Raw genomic sequence first — 16,503 nt, 5'->3', positions numbered from 1 at the left:
TGAATATTTTGAAAGTGTCTTTCCAGCCTTGTAGTACCTTCTTTCGGAGGTCCAATATGGGTCTGTGCCGTTCATTCTCGTTGGGTAAAAGAAAGTACAGTAGCAGGAGTAACTCGCCTCACCTTTTTCCTAGTCCAGAACCCTCTTGATAGCTCCCTTGGCCAGAATTAAATTTACCTCCTGCTTAAAGATGATAGCTTGGTCTGCAAAATTTGAGCGGAGTCAGGGAGAATGAGAGCAGGGGATGAAATGAAAGGTAGGGCTAGTACCTTTAAATGATCTGATGGTCCTCAAACCAGGGAGACGCAATTGAATTCTGCAGTCTGAGCACTACACTGGTGAATGGTGCAACCTACACAGTCTGTGGTGTAAATGGCCACATGTAAAACATACTTCTTTGAATCCTACTCCTCAAGGCTTGTCTGGGCAGATGTAGGTCAAAGATTTCTGCAGCCCTGTGAAGTGCTTTTCCGAGTTGGTGGGCCTGGTGAGGACTCAACTTCTTAATTCAATATGCAGTGTAATGAGAAGGGAGGAAGTTGTCCGCTGCCTCATTATGAGAAATTTTTGGTGCCCCAGGACTGAACCTGAATTGGAGTCTCTTATGTTACTGGCATCATGCAAGAGGGTGGAGATCGAGTTCCAGTCTGTTTTATTGTGCCATAGTGATCTTATAGCATGGCCTAGGTCTGTCATGTGCCAATGGCAGCTCCAGGCATGAGACCAATGTTTGGATCAGATCCAGCACAGATGTCCTCAGAATCTGTATTGGCCCTGGCACAGATGGGCTCAAGGTGAAACCTTGAGCTGAGGTAGAAGTCTGGACAAGCACTGGCAGGGGTTCAAAATGGCCATAGGTTAGGTATTTGGTTCCAGGAACTACCCACTGGCAGAAGTGCAGCTGGTGGCCCATGTGGCTTCATGCGGTCTGAAGCCCCAGAGGGAGCCAGGTACAGCATTAAGATTTACAGCACGGCCACTTTGAAAGGATTTACATGCTGCAGAGCACACAAAGGATTGAGAAATTCCGGGCACAACAGGATCAGCCTTGGCTGTGGCTCAAAGTCAAAGGACCTTAGGGGAGACTGCTGTCTGCACAGCTGCTCGCTGGTTTTGAGTGGTGAGAAAGGGATGAATCCTGGCTGGCCTTCTTGTGCGTGCAACACATTTGCACTTACCGGATGACTCTGAGCACGACCAGAATTTGGGGCAAGTGCCTCGAATTAGATCTATTTTGTGCTCTATGTATCATTTTGCTTCCCCCTCTTGGATTGGCTTCAGGTGAGTAAGGGAACACTTATCACATGACTAAGTCAATTTACGAAGTGAAGGTACCAGAGAAGCAGATCAGGAGGGTCCGTGACCGAAATATGCTTCCTGCAGTCACGACACAGCTTTAATCCTGCTTTTTTGGGAGTCAGAGTCCTACTTTTTCCCTGGCACACCGTTTTGAAATTTGGAATTTTCAGAAAACCAGTGAGTTGAGTCTACAGCTCTGGATCCATGTTGATGGGTGCGAAAAGGAAGGAACTGACATCATGTCAGGGGGGTGTGGGCTTATATGACACTTCTGTGGTACCGTAAATTTGACAGTACGACCAGTCAGCACGCAACTGCAATTGCTACTGAAAACCCGGATCTAGACTGTTTCCTGTGACTATTCCAAAGGTGCAGAGTTACCAATTGAAGCCCCTATCAGAAAGGCTGCATGAAAATGCGCAGCCAGCTGCAGGCGTCGATTCAGAGGTAAAGTACTTGGCATGGGGATTAAATACAGATTAGGAGCATTTTTTGTGAGGTCACGATTTTTTAAGCCAATTTTTTATTTTTCATTATTGCCAAATAGGTTTTTGCAGTTATGCCTTCAGATGCTGACCTACAATTAAACTCTAGATGGAGAAAAATATGGTAAGGAACAAAGGCACGCAGGGACAAGGGAACACGTGTTTTGACTTTTGCTGGTTTCGGTGAGAAAACGCTGACTGTAAAATCATCTTCAAAATGTTCTTACAGCAGTAGGTGTGACGGGTGCATTCAGCCCCTAGAACGCCATTCCGACCAGACGCTAACAGCCGAACTTGTTGCCGCCGTGCTTCTGCCGTACCCCACAAGCCTCAAGCCTGCATTTGATTAACCGTGTTTTGTGGTGCACGGGCACGGGCACCCGCACTAACATCTGGGGGCCGAGTTACCGGCTTGTTACCGCCTTGCCGTTTGCCGTTCCACTTGCACCAGCGGCAGCGGCAGAGGGGAGGACGCGGTGGCTCCATCCACGGAGGCGGTGTGAATGTGGCGAGGGCGAGGACGCGATGGGTCTAACTGCGACAGCAGCAGCGGCAGAAATGTTGATGAGGTAAGCCTGCTTGCATAGACAGGCAAATTAGACCGTCCAATAAATAATCAGCGAGCTCACAAAGACTGGTGAACGGCGGGGCTGTTTTATGGGCAGTTCTAATTGAGCCCACCAAACTGAGCCCACTAAAGCCCACTGAAGTTCACTGAAGCCCATTAAAAGGCGTTTTTTTTGTTGTTTTTTTTGTTGTTCTCTGTTGCCTGACTGCTGCAGTTCCTCACAGAGAGATTACTGCGGCCAACGCCACCTCGCTGCGGATATCATCGACCTCTCAAGGCCCCCGCTGCGCGGGGGCCGTTCGCCTTGAGGTCTGCGAGGGAGGACTCACCTTAGCCTGGACACTGAGCCCCTGAGCCAACTCGGGACTGTGAAGACCAGCAGCCACAGCGGCGCTGACAAGCCGCAGCTGGTCCTCTTCCCGAGCCCGCCCTTCACCTGGATAAATCGGAGTGGGATTCCACATCCTGCGGTTTTGTTGTTCTCTGTTGCCTGAATGCTGCAGTTCCTCACGGAGAGATTACCGTGGCCAACGCCACCTCGCTGCGGATATCATCGACCTCTCACGGCCCCCGCTGCGCGGGAGCCGTTCGCCCTGAGGTCTGCGAGGGAGGACTCACCTTAGCCTGGACACTGAGCCCCTGAGCCATCTCGGGACTGCGAAGACCAGCAGCCACAGCGGCGCTGACAAGCCGCAGCTGGTCCTCTTCCCGAACCCGCCCCTTCCTATTTATACTTAAACATCTCCCTGAACGCGCACGCAGGACGCGCGTGGGACTCAGCCCGGGGCTAAGCCGGGGGCAAAGGGCGAGCCCTCTGAGGCTGGAGTAGGCTGGGCTGGGCATACCCTTTAGATCTGTACCCTCAAATATACTATTGTATCTGCCACATGTATACATTCTTTTTCACAGCTTTATTACAACAGGGACAGACTTTAAGTTCATATATCTTTCTATCTTTAATCGCCATAGTGGGCCGGGATCACTTAGTCTATATACGGTGTTTGTGCTCTCTCAAATTTGTATGATTGTTGAGATTTAGTTGTTCTAGAAATGACGGCAAAAAAAGTAAGATCTGGGCGTGTATTAATGGGCAGGACTTGTTCCAAGACTAAATCAAATCCTTTACGAAATAAGGATACTCCTGCACTTCTACGTAAGGGAAAAGGTCAATTGTATAGCTTATGGGAGAGGGGAAAGGATAAGGCTCCGTCTGGGGATTTACAACCAGAAGAAACTATTTATAATAGGGAAGAGGAAGGTCAACCTATAACCAATGGATGTAATAAGCAGGTTGGCACTCTACATTCAGATACACCGGTGTGTAAAACGATATGGTTGGCCCTCTCGCACCCCCTAATTTACAGAGGCAATTAACGTACACTTCAGGTGTTCTAAGAAACAATTTTGTTGGATCTCCCCACGAAGCCCCCATTAAACCAATTGAGGTGTTAATCCATAGTCTCCCCCCTTCAACAGAGGAAGGCTTAACTGTTTCCCCTGGTTCACCTCTCCCAACGGCCTCTACTGGAAATGACTTTACCTTACCTGACATAGATATAGCGCACCATAAGAGACTTACTAACTCTGAACATAAATCAGTCTCGGAACAAATTAATATTCCAAAGGTACCAGCAACCCCGGGCCTTCAACTGTTTAGTAGTACCCCATCCACTAATTCACATTTCTCCCTTTCTCAGGTAAATTTTTCATCAAGTCCGGTTCTTAATATGATCAATTCTCAGCCCAATCCCCCTGCTAGGATGGATAAGCCAATTTCCGACTCTTTGGTTTCTTTAGAACATCTACTATCCTCTATTTTAGTATTGCTAGAAAAATTTGTTGGGGGTTCGGATTGTGTGTTGGAGACGGTAACACAGATACTTAGGGTATTGTTAAATAGTAGACAAGAGACCGACTCCAGTCCACAATACAAGCTACCCATAAATAGTAGCGAATGAAAATTTCCAGAAGTCGTCTGAAAAAGATCTTGGAAGTATTTCTCAAATTCTAGATTTGGTTTCTGAACAAAGTAATACATATCCTGTCAATACTGGTAAGAAAGTAACAGCTATCCCGGGGAATCCCCCGGAATATAAAAAAATAAAAACAGCAGTAGCTAACTGCATTTCTGAACAGGAACAAGAAATTGAAATACTGTCTGACCCTGAAAAAAGGAGTAACAAGGAATTATTTCCTATATTTAAATCTCAAATAAATGAAGAAAAAAAAGAAGATATTTTGGAATCCTCTAACGATGAAAAAAAGGAAGTAACAGGTAAACAAAAAAAGTATAGAGGCAAAAAAAGGAAACCTATTCGCAGATATGCAAAAAAGAGGCAGTGAAAAATTAATTTTGATAAAAACTTAGACATTTCTATTGAAAAAAACTTTCCACTAGAGCGTTCATCAACCTCAATTCAAGTAAACACTATGCAAACTAAATCTGACCAAATAACTTTGGTCATTGAATCAACAGGGACAGTGAACACTCTAGGATCTGCCGATGAGAGAAATCCCCTTAACATCCCTCCTCCGGACCTTAACCCTTTAGCTGAGCCTTTCCCTGATATGATGGAAAACAAAAGGTCATCTAAACGATCAAATATGGTCGTTGAAAAGGAAAGCGTTGATTCCGCTTCCTTGATTTCATCCCTTTATTCGATAAGGATCTTATCATAAATCGATCTGTTCTCCTGAATTGTTTTCGGGAGATCGAAAGTTTAAAATTGATCCAAACAAATGATATAGATATAGTCACAATCTTAAAAACTGAGGTTGGGAAAGTAGCAAGGGTTAAATTTCACTCTTAAATTATAGTAAATCACATTTTACAATGGTCCGAAGGATTACAATGTAGGGGGATTGATGTTATTCCTTTCTTCATAAAATCTTTTAATGACAGTCCTAAAAACCTCCCAATCTTCCCTGCTGCAATTATAGGCAACATAGACCGGTCTCTAAAAATTGATGAATTAAAAATTTGTATTTCAAAGAATGAAAGGCATGTAACTTACAAAAATCCAGTCTCTTGTCAATCAAACCTAGCAGAACAAAGTCACAAATGGAATTGGTTGCCAGGTGTTCTGTCAAGCAAATCCACCTCTATTCCAAAACCACATTCCTGTCTTTAACACCAACTTAAAAATAATTTCATGGAATACGGCAGGAATAAAAAACAATCCTGAAAAACTAACATATTTACATACATTAGAAACAGACGTGATCTGTCTCCAGGAGACTTGGGTCGATGAAAGATTTCCTATGGTAAAGAACTATTATGTGCTGGATAGTAATGCCATCCCTTCTAGGAGAGGCCATGCCAAGGGAGGAATAGCTTGTCTACTATCGAATAACATAAGATGGAATTTTGCTCACTATTTGGACCCAGATAGACTGTTCCAAGCAATAACTTTGTCAAATCTCGTCAATGAAGATCCTCAAAAAACATTGGTACTGATAAATACCTACATTCCCCCAGATGCTTGTTTTAATGAGGGCTTAATAAAGGTTTTTTCTTTTATTCAGAATCTTTTAGATTCTGATGGTCCCCCTCACATACTTTTAATAGGGGATCTAAATTGTAAAATTTCCAATTATAGCCTAGAATTGTTTAGGAACATACTTAAGGAAGAATCACTACACATACCACAAGCCTTATTCCCTAGTAACATCAAGACCAACAAGAGAGGGAAATTACTACTGGAGGAATCACTAGAGGCAGATTGTATCATTATAAATGGAAGGCTTCCCTCTGATATTCCAGCTCATTTTACACATAAATCTAATAACAGTAATTCTGTTAACATTGAATCCATTCTTGATTATGTGGTAGTGGATAGTACTTCCTTTCATCTTTTAAAAGGCCTGTTAGTAATCGATACAGAATTTAGTGACCATAAGGTACTTGTAATTTCGGTAAACGTAAATCTACCAGCGGTGGATACGTGGTCTTTAAATAGTGAACAGGTAAATTTTGGAGTTAATTCCAGGAGATGTTATTGGAATTTCAAGGTAATAGAGGGTTTGACGAGCATTTTAGAGACCGCTATAGAGAACTTGGTTCACTGGGAAGGATGTGTATTAAAATGCTTCTCTGACCTCTTGCATACAGTAATTTCAACTGCAAAGAAACCCCGACCTGTAAAAAAGCCTAAAGCAGTCCCTAGCTGTCTTCGTTATCTTAATATCGAAATAAATAAATTGGTAAGGGAGCAATACCTTATATACACCCCCGAAAGATATCATAGGATCGTCTTATTGAGAAGACGAAGGAATAGGATGAAGGTTAAATTAAAAAGGGGGCAAGAAGATGCTCTTTGGATTAGACTTCGTGAGGCAGTCTATAAGGGTCAAGCTAGGACATTTTGGTCAATAATTGGGGAGGGCTGTGGATTAAGATCTAGACCTCTGCCAATCCCCATTGAAGAGCTTATTTGGGTTGAATACATCGAGAAGTTATATGCTAGTAACAGTAGGGCCCACGAGGACAGCAGTTTATTAGTGGATGATCTTCTTTATGGTCCTCCGTCCGAAAAGGACATTGAATCAGCGATTAAGGGCCTGCGATCTTCTGGAGCAATGGGTCCGGATGAGCTCCCCATCTCTGTTATAAAACAACATAGTAAGATGTGGAGCAAAATTCTGTTTCCAGTTTTTAACTTCTGCTTCTCTAGTAAAACTGTTCCCCCTTCATGGAGGGGAAGCATATTAGTCCCCCTATTTAAGAAGGGAGCACGTAATATGCCTCAAAACTATCGTCAAATCGCCCTCCTGGATGCCGTAGGCAAGGTTTTTTCTAAATGTATTCTAAAATTAATTCAAGAGTGGGTGTCAAGAGACGATATTTTGCCCTTTGAGCAGACAGGGTTTAGGCAGAGACATAGCACCTTAGACAATTTGACAGCATTGCAGGTTATAACAGAGAAATATGTTAAAATTTGTGGAGGGAGAGTTTATGGCGCCTTCATATATTTCTCCACAGCATTTGATAAAGTAGACCGATCTTTGCTGTGGAGGAAGTTATTAAATCTTGGCATGCCTCCTACTCTTTTGGAGTTAATACGAGCATTACACTCTGAAACCTGGTGTAGAGTCCTGTTAGGTGGGGAAAGAGGTCTATCGCAAGAAATTAAAACAGCAAATGGGTTAAAACAAAGCTGCCTATTGGCCCCTCTACTGTTTTCCCTTTATATAACCGATCTACCCCTAGCTTTGTCTGTAAGTGAAGGAATTGCTCCAATGTTGGGGGGTGTCCCAATTGTTTGTCTAATGTATGCAGACGATATACTGATTCTAGACCTAACACCTAAAGGTCTAAATAACCGTCTGCACGCTCTACATAAATATGCCGAAGCACACTACTTGACGATAAATGTTTCAAAAAGCAAAGTAATGTGCATGGTGGGAAGAAAAAAGTTGAAATATGCGAATTTCCCATGGTCCGTAGGGGGACAGAGATTGGAAGTGGTACAATCCTATGTCTTCCTCGGAAAAATTGTTACGGGTAATTTAAGCGAGAAAGCTCATACAGCCAATAATACTCGGAAAACAATTATCCAAGGAAAAAGTCTGGCCTCTTTATATAAGGCTACTGGTAGACGGCATTTTGCTATCTTGTTGGAAGTATATCGTGCAAAAATTTCTGCATCTTTACTATACGGCATGGAAATAGTAGATATAAAAACTTGGGGCTTCCTAAACTCTACGGAATGTAAAATTCTGCGTAGACTCATCATGGTTAATACTGCGTGCTCTACAGCAGCTCTCAGATTGGAATTCGGCCTACGAAGCAGTTGGGTCCAAGGTATAGCTGGAATAGTGTGTTGGCTTTTAATATTGCACAGGGGTACCCAGGCACCCTAAGATATATCATAAAAACTGAGTTGCTTGGAAACCTCAAAGAATATTCAACAATTGTAAAAAACTTCAGAACTGCAGTTGATATTCTTGAACTTGACGAATCGGTTTTATTTACCTTATCCACACATCAGTTGAAAACTATCCTGAAATCGGCCTCTTGGGAACTAAGCTTCAGGTTGGACAGGGAATCACGTACCTTGAAAAAAGGTGCCCATCTGGCCGTAGATTCCTGCCAAATAAGAATTGCCCAACCATATGTCACCTGGAATCTCCATCATGGGGTATGGCGATTCTTTCTCTTATTAAGGCAGGATCTACTCCCGCTGAACTCTTTGACATCTAGATGGTAGGGCTCTTCAGCTTTATGTGATCTTTGTAATAATAGTAACCAGGATATTAATCATGTTCTTTTTGTGTGCCCAGCTTTACTTGCAATCAGGCGCAAGTGGCGGAGACCTATCTGTCTTCAATTGGGTATTTCCTCTGCTATCTCTTTTTTAGATGCCATTCACAATCCCCCCAATGAACTGTTTTGTTATAAAAATTTTAACTTCTTTAAAACTTTTTTAGCTTTATATTAATTATGGTTGTAAATGTATATTGCTATATCTTTATTGAACAATGATTGTGTGTAAATGTATTTAATTGTTTAAATTTTTATGTGGATCTCATCTGAGTTCCGAAATCATAAATAAAATAAACTAGTATAAACTAGTACAGTAGGAGAGATCTTTAAATTATGCAGCACGTGACACAGCATGCCTAAAAAATGCACTGATCAGCAAAAAACAGACTCAAAAGAAGGAATCTGGAAAAGCACATATCAGACGCTCATTGTGCCATATTTCTTCAACCAGGTTTTAAAACCATGATTCAAAGTTTTTTGAGTGCCATTGCTGATCACGTATCAAAAACAAACTTTGGTCACTTTCCCCATATCATCTGTCATGCCCACGGGTCCTATCAAAGGGAAGGCACTTTAGGAACACTTCCATCCTCTGGCAACGAATCAGAATCCATTAAAATGCATACCAGCCTTGCCAGCACCATCTTAAGTGCCCATTTCTTGCAACAGGCTACATTCAGTTTTAGTTTCCAGAAGAACGAAGCACTAAAGGCCAAAGGTAATTTTTGTAATCTCAAAGTATAATCTACCAGAATTATATCTTGAAATCACCCCTGCTTCCTACGGTTCCTCTCTTTTTCACCCTGCCCGTTCCACCACTCTTTTCTTCCCTGGTTTGTACACCCCAGTCTTAGAATGTTAGAGTGAAGCTCACCTTAGAATGTTGAAGCGCCTCAGTTGCCAATCAAAGGACTCATATGACAGAACTATATCGAAGATGTACTATTAATCGCAACGTATTGCAATCTTTGCTCGTCTGAGGTTCTCGCAAGGAACCACAAATGTAACCAGCAGAATCCAGAACCAGAGGCTCATGCTGAGAGTTTCTAATAAAATCTAAGAAAATATGCTTCACAGCCCTTGGACGAGTATTGATTAAAGAAAGGCTCCAGGCCGTCGTCTACATCAATATCTATAATCCATCTATAATTTATGGCTATATGTATAAAAAGGAAATGTCTCAAAAAGGAAAAATCCGAGCAATTAAACTTTGAAATATTAAAATCTTCAAGAATGGCCAACCCCTACCACAAAAAAGCGATTTAATGTGGCATAAGAGTAAAACATTAAATGCATCTTTTTTAAATTCTCATTCATGTAACATTTAGCAAAAAGACTCTTCCCACATTGAATTATAAGATCTCTCTGATTCGAGTTTTATTTAAGCAAAGGACAAATTCAGTTTGGTGAAAAAGCGTATTTTTGGAGTGAGTGTTTTTTTTTTTTATAATGAATTATTCTACACCCAATAAAACATCTGTACATTATCAACCTCTACAAGCACAAAGCCAGGTAGTGCTACCTCTTAAATTGCCAATGAATTTGGCTCCCGGGTCGTTGCCTATCAGGCAAGCTTCAATGGACACTGAGCTAAAAGGACTAGCAGTAAATGATTAAAAGGACTAGAACGAAAGGTCTACAATGCCGAAGACACTGTAGATAAACCATGAACACTAAAAGCTAAGTCAGTTATGTTCTGATGATGAGGTCTGACGGATGGGTTGACACTATGATGCTTAAAACCTCCATCGGCTGTGGACAGAAAGGAGTGTCATGTTAAGAGTTTTAGAAGCCCAGGGCAAGATCATTTTCAGACCCCCTGTATGGAATACATTTAAATGCTATCACCCATTTCCAGCTAATTCTAGCCTGCATGATGACAAACAATACTCGTTTATATGTTAAACTTTAACAGGGTCACAAAAACAGTAGAAATAGGTCTTGCCGAGGAAATGGGTTAGAGAGGCAGAGTCCTAAACAGAGCTAGTGAGGGAGAGCGGGTTAGAAAGAAAAATGGAATAGAAAGAGGTCAAATAGAAAAAAAGTTCACTTTAGTGAGGGGACCCTTTGAAGGTGGAGGCCCTCGACAAATGTCCACTATGCTCATGCCTTTTAACGTCAAAATGTTGAAGAACAAAATATATCAAGGCAACAAGTCAGGAGTGTAAGATTCTGATCTTCCAGGGTAAAGGAGCATGTTGCATGTGGGATGCAACAGAGCCCTTCAGCATGGTATTGATACTTGCTGGAAATGCTGAGGCCATGTGTAGGATCACACTTTGACACCACAATGAAGAAACAGTCCACCTCCAATCACGCATTTAATGTATTTGTGCCATTAACCCTATAAAATGCTCCGCAGCCATTTAGCTAGGTTCCACTATAAACATACTAAATACAAATATACATACATACATTCACGTTCGTAAAAATGTTGTGCGAAATGCCACTGGATGGGTGACAGCCTTAAAGAAAGTTGGCCCACATAAATAGAAATGCAGTAGAAAAGATGACTTTCCAAAAACTACACTCACCATCTTCCAAAATCAAACTTAACACAATAGTAAAAGCAAACTACAACTTCATTGTCATTCTATTGACTGGTGTATAAGATTACGAAGCCAAAAACGGAAAAACTGTTGACGATTTTTAAAACGAAGTTTTGAATCATTTAAATATACCCTGGTTAATAATGTATATTTATTTGTCAATCATTTCTACAACCGGATTCGGGTTTTCGTGGACAGTAAATACTAAGCATAACATAGCATACAACACACAATTAGCAAGCAATAAGATAACAGTTCAACTGAATGTTGTGGTCACGTTTTGTACCTGAAAATGACGCTTTGTAAGTCGAACGGATACTCAATTATGCCGGTTGTAGGTACTCGAACTCTAAGTACATCTTGCTGGGAAGGCAGATAGGAAGGAGATGCTATACGGTCCAGGTCGTTAAGGTAGCTAGAGGGAGAAAGAAGAATGAAAAGAGGGCAATATCATTAATGCACTGATGCATGGGTTATATACATACTTAGACCAAGAAAGCACAATGGGGGTGGTGAACACCAATGTGATCTCGTCTCCAGGCACACTGACCAGGAGCCTTCTGGAAACTTCATCCACAACCACACACGCCCACACACACAGACATTTGTATCATTGTTACAAAAAACAAGCTTCTTCGTGGAAGCCCAAACTACACTGAGCCACCTGTGAATATGTAATATCAGTTGTAGGGTAGAAAAGGACCCGGCGCCCTCTTTCCTCCTGCACCCAATACCCATAAAATGGCCTTTGTGAAGTTTATAGTATCCTCAAAGAGGTTAGTAACAATAGTCCCACATTCATGTTCCAGTTAAAATGGTTTCCTTATTTGATGAAGTTATGTTCTTTCAATTGAATCATATTCGTCCTATTAATTGGTTTTTTACATCTCTCAAGAAATCAGAACATACATAGCCAACATGTGTTTAAAGGAATCTCCCATTTCTCCAGGCTGCAAATTAAACAAACATCCAGATTTCTTAAACTCCAAACGCAACCTATAATATACACAAAGTTAAACCCATCTGAAGAAAAAGGACCACACTGTTCCACTATGTTAAAAAACTGTCAAGCTCGTGCACCAAGTTTTTTATAGCGCCAGCTAGACCAGAAGGTATCGGATAGAGAGCTTTACATATAGTGTGAGATCATTATATTGAAGTACATGCAAAATTACAGACAAAGAAAATCGTTCAGCCGCAGCGGTAGTTACAGTATGCAGACATAGGAACGTACAATACATAGTAGATGGATGAAACGCTAATTTAACCGCTGCAACTGGTCAAGGCAGCGTGGGTGTGAGCTTTGGGACATAGCTCAGTTAGGGTGCGCGTTAAATTATTTGCTGAGTGGTAGGTGTTTAAGGTCTGTTTGAAATAGGAAAATGAAGGGTTGCAGCGCAGGTCACTAGGGAGTGATATCGTTGGAGCATTTCCCGAGAAAGAACGGAGGATTTCTTTTTCAGTTTGTGAGGTACGAGAAGAAGTGAGTTAGAGCTCCTTAGAGATCTGGCTCTACCAGCTTTCAAAAGTTTGTTCTCTAGATAGTCTGGGTTATGTGTGTGAAGGGCTTTGTGGGTGATGCAAGCAGACTTGTAGAAACATCTTCCTTCGATTGAGAGCCAATTGAGGCTCTTGAGGGCTGGTTTGATGAGCTCAAACCGTTTTCAACCTGTTATTAGCAAGGCTGCCATGTTGAGGACTGAACTTAAGGGGGCAAGGTGAGTTTTCGGAGTTCCTGTGAGAATGGAGTTACCGTAATCCAGTTTTATATATATATTTTTTTTATTTATTGTCTGGGGTGCGATGGAGAGGCAGTGAGGAGAACACCTGGAGGAGGCATGAAGATGTGGTACCATTTATTATGGACATGATAGACAGAGGTTGGTCATAGACTATGGTTGAGTGTAAGTTTTTTTTTTTTTGCCTTTTTGTTCAGTACTTTGGGCCTATACGCCCATGACTGGTACATTAGGGAGATTGGGGAGAAGAGTGCAGGAAGGATAAGTGAGGGAAAAGGAGAATGGAGGAGACAACAAAAGTCTTTATGCTGGTCGGTTCTACGCAGAGAGGTGAGGTCCACCCGGCCCATAATGACTCTGAGGAGGTTCTTTTGTCCTCATTAATGATTTCAATGTTTTTTGGGGCATTTCGAATATCAGAGTTTCTGGGGTTTGGGGAGGGTGAGTGACTAGTAGGGGGTTTGGAGTCTAAGAATGTAAAGCAGTGGGGATAGGATGTAGCCTTACAACTTGAGCTGTCAACCTCGAAACTGAGGAACCGGGTTCAAGCCTCAGCAACAACGCACAACTTCCAGTGATTTTGAGCAAATCACTTTATCTCCATGTGCCTAGCAAACATGAATATGTCCATCTGTAACGAAACTGGCACTCATGTAAAGCACTCTGATACCCGATGTCTTTGGTCTAGTTAGCGCTATATAAAAAAAAAAAAAAACGGCATACTGATGGTGAAAATGTCAAAAACGCACAACAGGGTGCAATGTAGGATAAAAATGCTAAAAGCAAACCAGGTGAAGAGTTTGCACTTTGGAAGTACCTCGAGCAGAATATGGGATGCTCCTCTTCAGGCTAGGTGGAGGAATGGAGACAGCCAAGTGCAGTTGGTACAGGGGTGGCATACTGCAGATGGGGCGATGGAGTTCAGACTGATGCATTATATACATGTGGGAAGGGTTTGGCAAAAAATGCTGTTAGTGTTCTTTGCTACTAGTTTATCTTAGGTACTATTCCTTTTTAATCCAAATAACTGACTAACATGTCCACCGCTCAAATTTATTTCCCTATACTAATTCACCACTAATCTTTTTTTGGATTCTGGAGTAGCATGCTACTCACAGAAAAGAGGTTAAACACCATCATGGATAGCAAACGCTAGATAAAAGCAAACCCTTCCCTTTTCTATCCATCCGCTATCCTTTTCAATCCAAATAACACACTAACATGTCTACCACTCAAATAAATTTTTATTTGTTCCTATACTAATTCACCTCTAATCCTTTTTGGGTTCTGAAGTAGCGTGCTACTCGCCGACAAGCTATTCAACACCTCATCAGGGATAGCAAGCGCTATATAAATTCAAAACCTTCCCTCTTCTATCCCTCCACTATCCTTTTCAATCCAAATAACATACTAACATGTCCACTGCTCAAATTTATCACATATTTCCCTATACTAATTCACCACTAATTATTTTTTGGTTCCGAAGTAGCGTGCTACTTGCCAAAAAAAAGCTGCAACGACTCATCAGGGGTAGTAAGCTATATATAAATGCCATTACAATTACTGTTCCAGGCCCATCACAGGATGATGTGACTATCTGGATAGTGGGTCATTCCTTTGTGAAATGCGCCGAGAAGGAGGTGAGCACAAGACTGGGCCCTAGAAAGGCTTTGAAGAAACCAGAATTAGGGTTAAATATTATGGAAAAAGGGGTATGTTCTGCTGGAGTCGCTGCCAGCATTGGACATGCGATTGGATGGGGAAGGCTGCCTGGATGTGTTAGCAACAAATCTTGGAGAAAACTATTTAGTGAGAAGAAAAGGATTGGCATTACTAAGGACAATGAAAGATGACATACAAGGGATTAAGGTGTGTTAGACTGGTACCTTCCTATTGTGGAGGTCAGGAACCATAGCCAAAGCTCTACAGAAAGTAAAAAGAGATCAGAAAGTTTTGCTGGGAAGAAGTGATTGTTAGAGTGAGGCACCCGGAATTACGGTATAATGAGTTAAAGGTTTTTCCAGGTGACAGAGAGAATATATCCGCCATGGGGATGGATATGTGTTTGATGAGGCTCTGGGTGTTTGGAAGTAGTGAGGTGTATAGGCTAAAGTTGAGGAGTGTGGGGCAGGGTTTTTATGCGGCTTGGCGGGATGTTTTCATTGTTTGGGTTTTATTGCCCACTGCGGTAGGCAAACCAGTTTGAAGGGGGTAATGGGAGTAAGTGGACACCTGCAGAAGGCAGTAAGTTGAGGGATTACAGTGTTATAAAGTAAATAGAGCTCAGCATGTAGGGAATGGTACAGTGATGGGCAGTTGAACTGGGGGGAGTTTGTGGGTGGCACTGAATGGTGGGGCTAAGTGAGGATGTAGGTAAATTAGAATGTTTAGTGAGCTTTTTTTAGTTTGTATGGTGATGTGCCTAGGGTATGCATGTATATGTGTACACACACACACACACACACCCTCCCCCATGCACAGAAAAAACAAAATGGTTGAGGGAAGTTATAAGGTAGTTTCAGATTTTACACAAACAAAGACATAGAAATTCAGCAGTACTCCAGTTCTAGTTATACTTATCCCAAGAAACTGTTACTCGAGCCCTAAGGTAACTATAACTCACGCCCGCCATGCACAGTTTTCTCATCAATAAATTTATTGAAAATGTCATAGGCAATGTCATGACTGATGTGGGATAATTAGCAGTGCATAGCTAGGGAGCGAGTTACAGTTATCTTATGGCACGGGTCTGTGAGTGGGTGTTCCAATGGGTGTGTGGGTTGTTTATTAGTGTGTATAAGTGGGCGTATGAGTGGCTGTATGGGTCTGTGAAAGGTTTTGTGGGTGTGTGAGTGGCTGCGTGAGTCTGAGTGGGTATGTGACTTACAGTATGGGGGTGTGAGAGAGCGTAGTGTATTTTTTTTCCCATTGACCTCTGGATTAGTTGCAGATTCATACAGTGGCCATGCTGAGTACTGCAATTAATCCATGGATCCTTGCGTGTGTTTAAAAATAAAAAAAACGGTTTTGAGCAATTTTTTGCTCATCAGGGGTCCCTCACAAACCCCTCTATCACACTCTTGGGGTCAGGGTTCCTTTGTCCTGACCCCTTCTATCAGTTTTCACTTATATTTTCGGGCCCCAGGATTGTGTCCAGATATATATGATGGCGGCGTCAAATTTCCTCTCAGGTTGTGGGTAGCCAATCACGGCACTGCTAGTGGCACAGGGATCTGCTGCTGTGGATCAGCGTGCCTGGATATCTATAAATCTTTTTTCTTTAATAACTCCAAAACTACTGAATGGATTTACACCAATTTACAAAAAAAATCTTTCTGGACCAAGATCTACCTTTCTGCCAAATTTGGACTACTTCCCCTAGCGGTTCTGGCTGAAGTTGTGTCTTACATCTCGAAGTGGGATAGCGTATTTTAGCAAAAAAAACCTTTTTCTTGGACCCCACTAGACGAATCAACCCGAAACTTTCAAGACAGCAGCTAAAGTGAGTGGCAAACTACTTTTGAAAATCTTGTGAAGATTTGTCAAACGGCGCCAAAGTAATTAGCCCTACACCAGCTCACAGAGGAGAATAGAAACA

The 16,503-nt window shown here is 42.0% G+C and overlaps 1 protein-coding gene across 1 annotated transcript in view; it reads right to left on the bottom strand.

Moving 5' to 3' along the window:
• LOC147727284 (guanine nucleotide-binding protein G(q) subunit alpha) overlaps nucleotides 1-16,503 on the bottom strand; it is a 421,615-nt gene that overhangs the window by 83,008 nt on the left and 322,104 nt on the right. Inside the window, exon 4 of the mRNA XM_086961340.1 lies at nucleotides 11,453-11,581. Coding sequence (XP_086817466.1) covers nucleotides 11,453-11,581 — 129 coding nt within the window. The remainder of the gene's footprint in view (nucleotides 1-11,452; nucleotides 11,582-16,503) is intronic.

The sequence above is a fragment of the Lissotriton vulgaris genome, chromosome 3_1 (assembly GCF_964263255.1).
Source record: "Lissotriton vulgaris chromosome 3_1, aLisVul1.2, whole genome shotgun sequence".
In the NCBI taxonomy this organism is placed as follows: domain Eukaryota; kingdom Metazoa; phylum Chordata; class Amphibia; order Caudata; family Salamandridae; genus Lissotriton; species Lissotriton vulgaris.
This window is presented reverse-complemented; position numbering and strand designations above follow the sequence as displayed.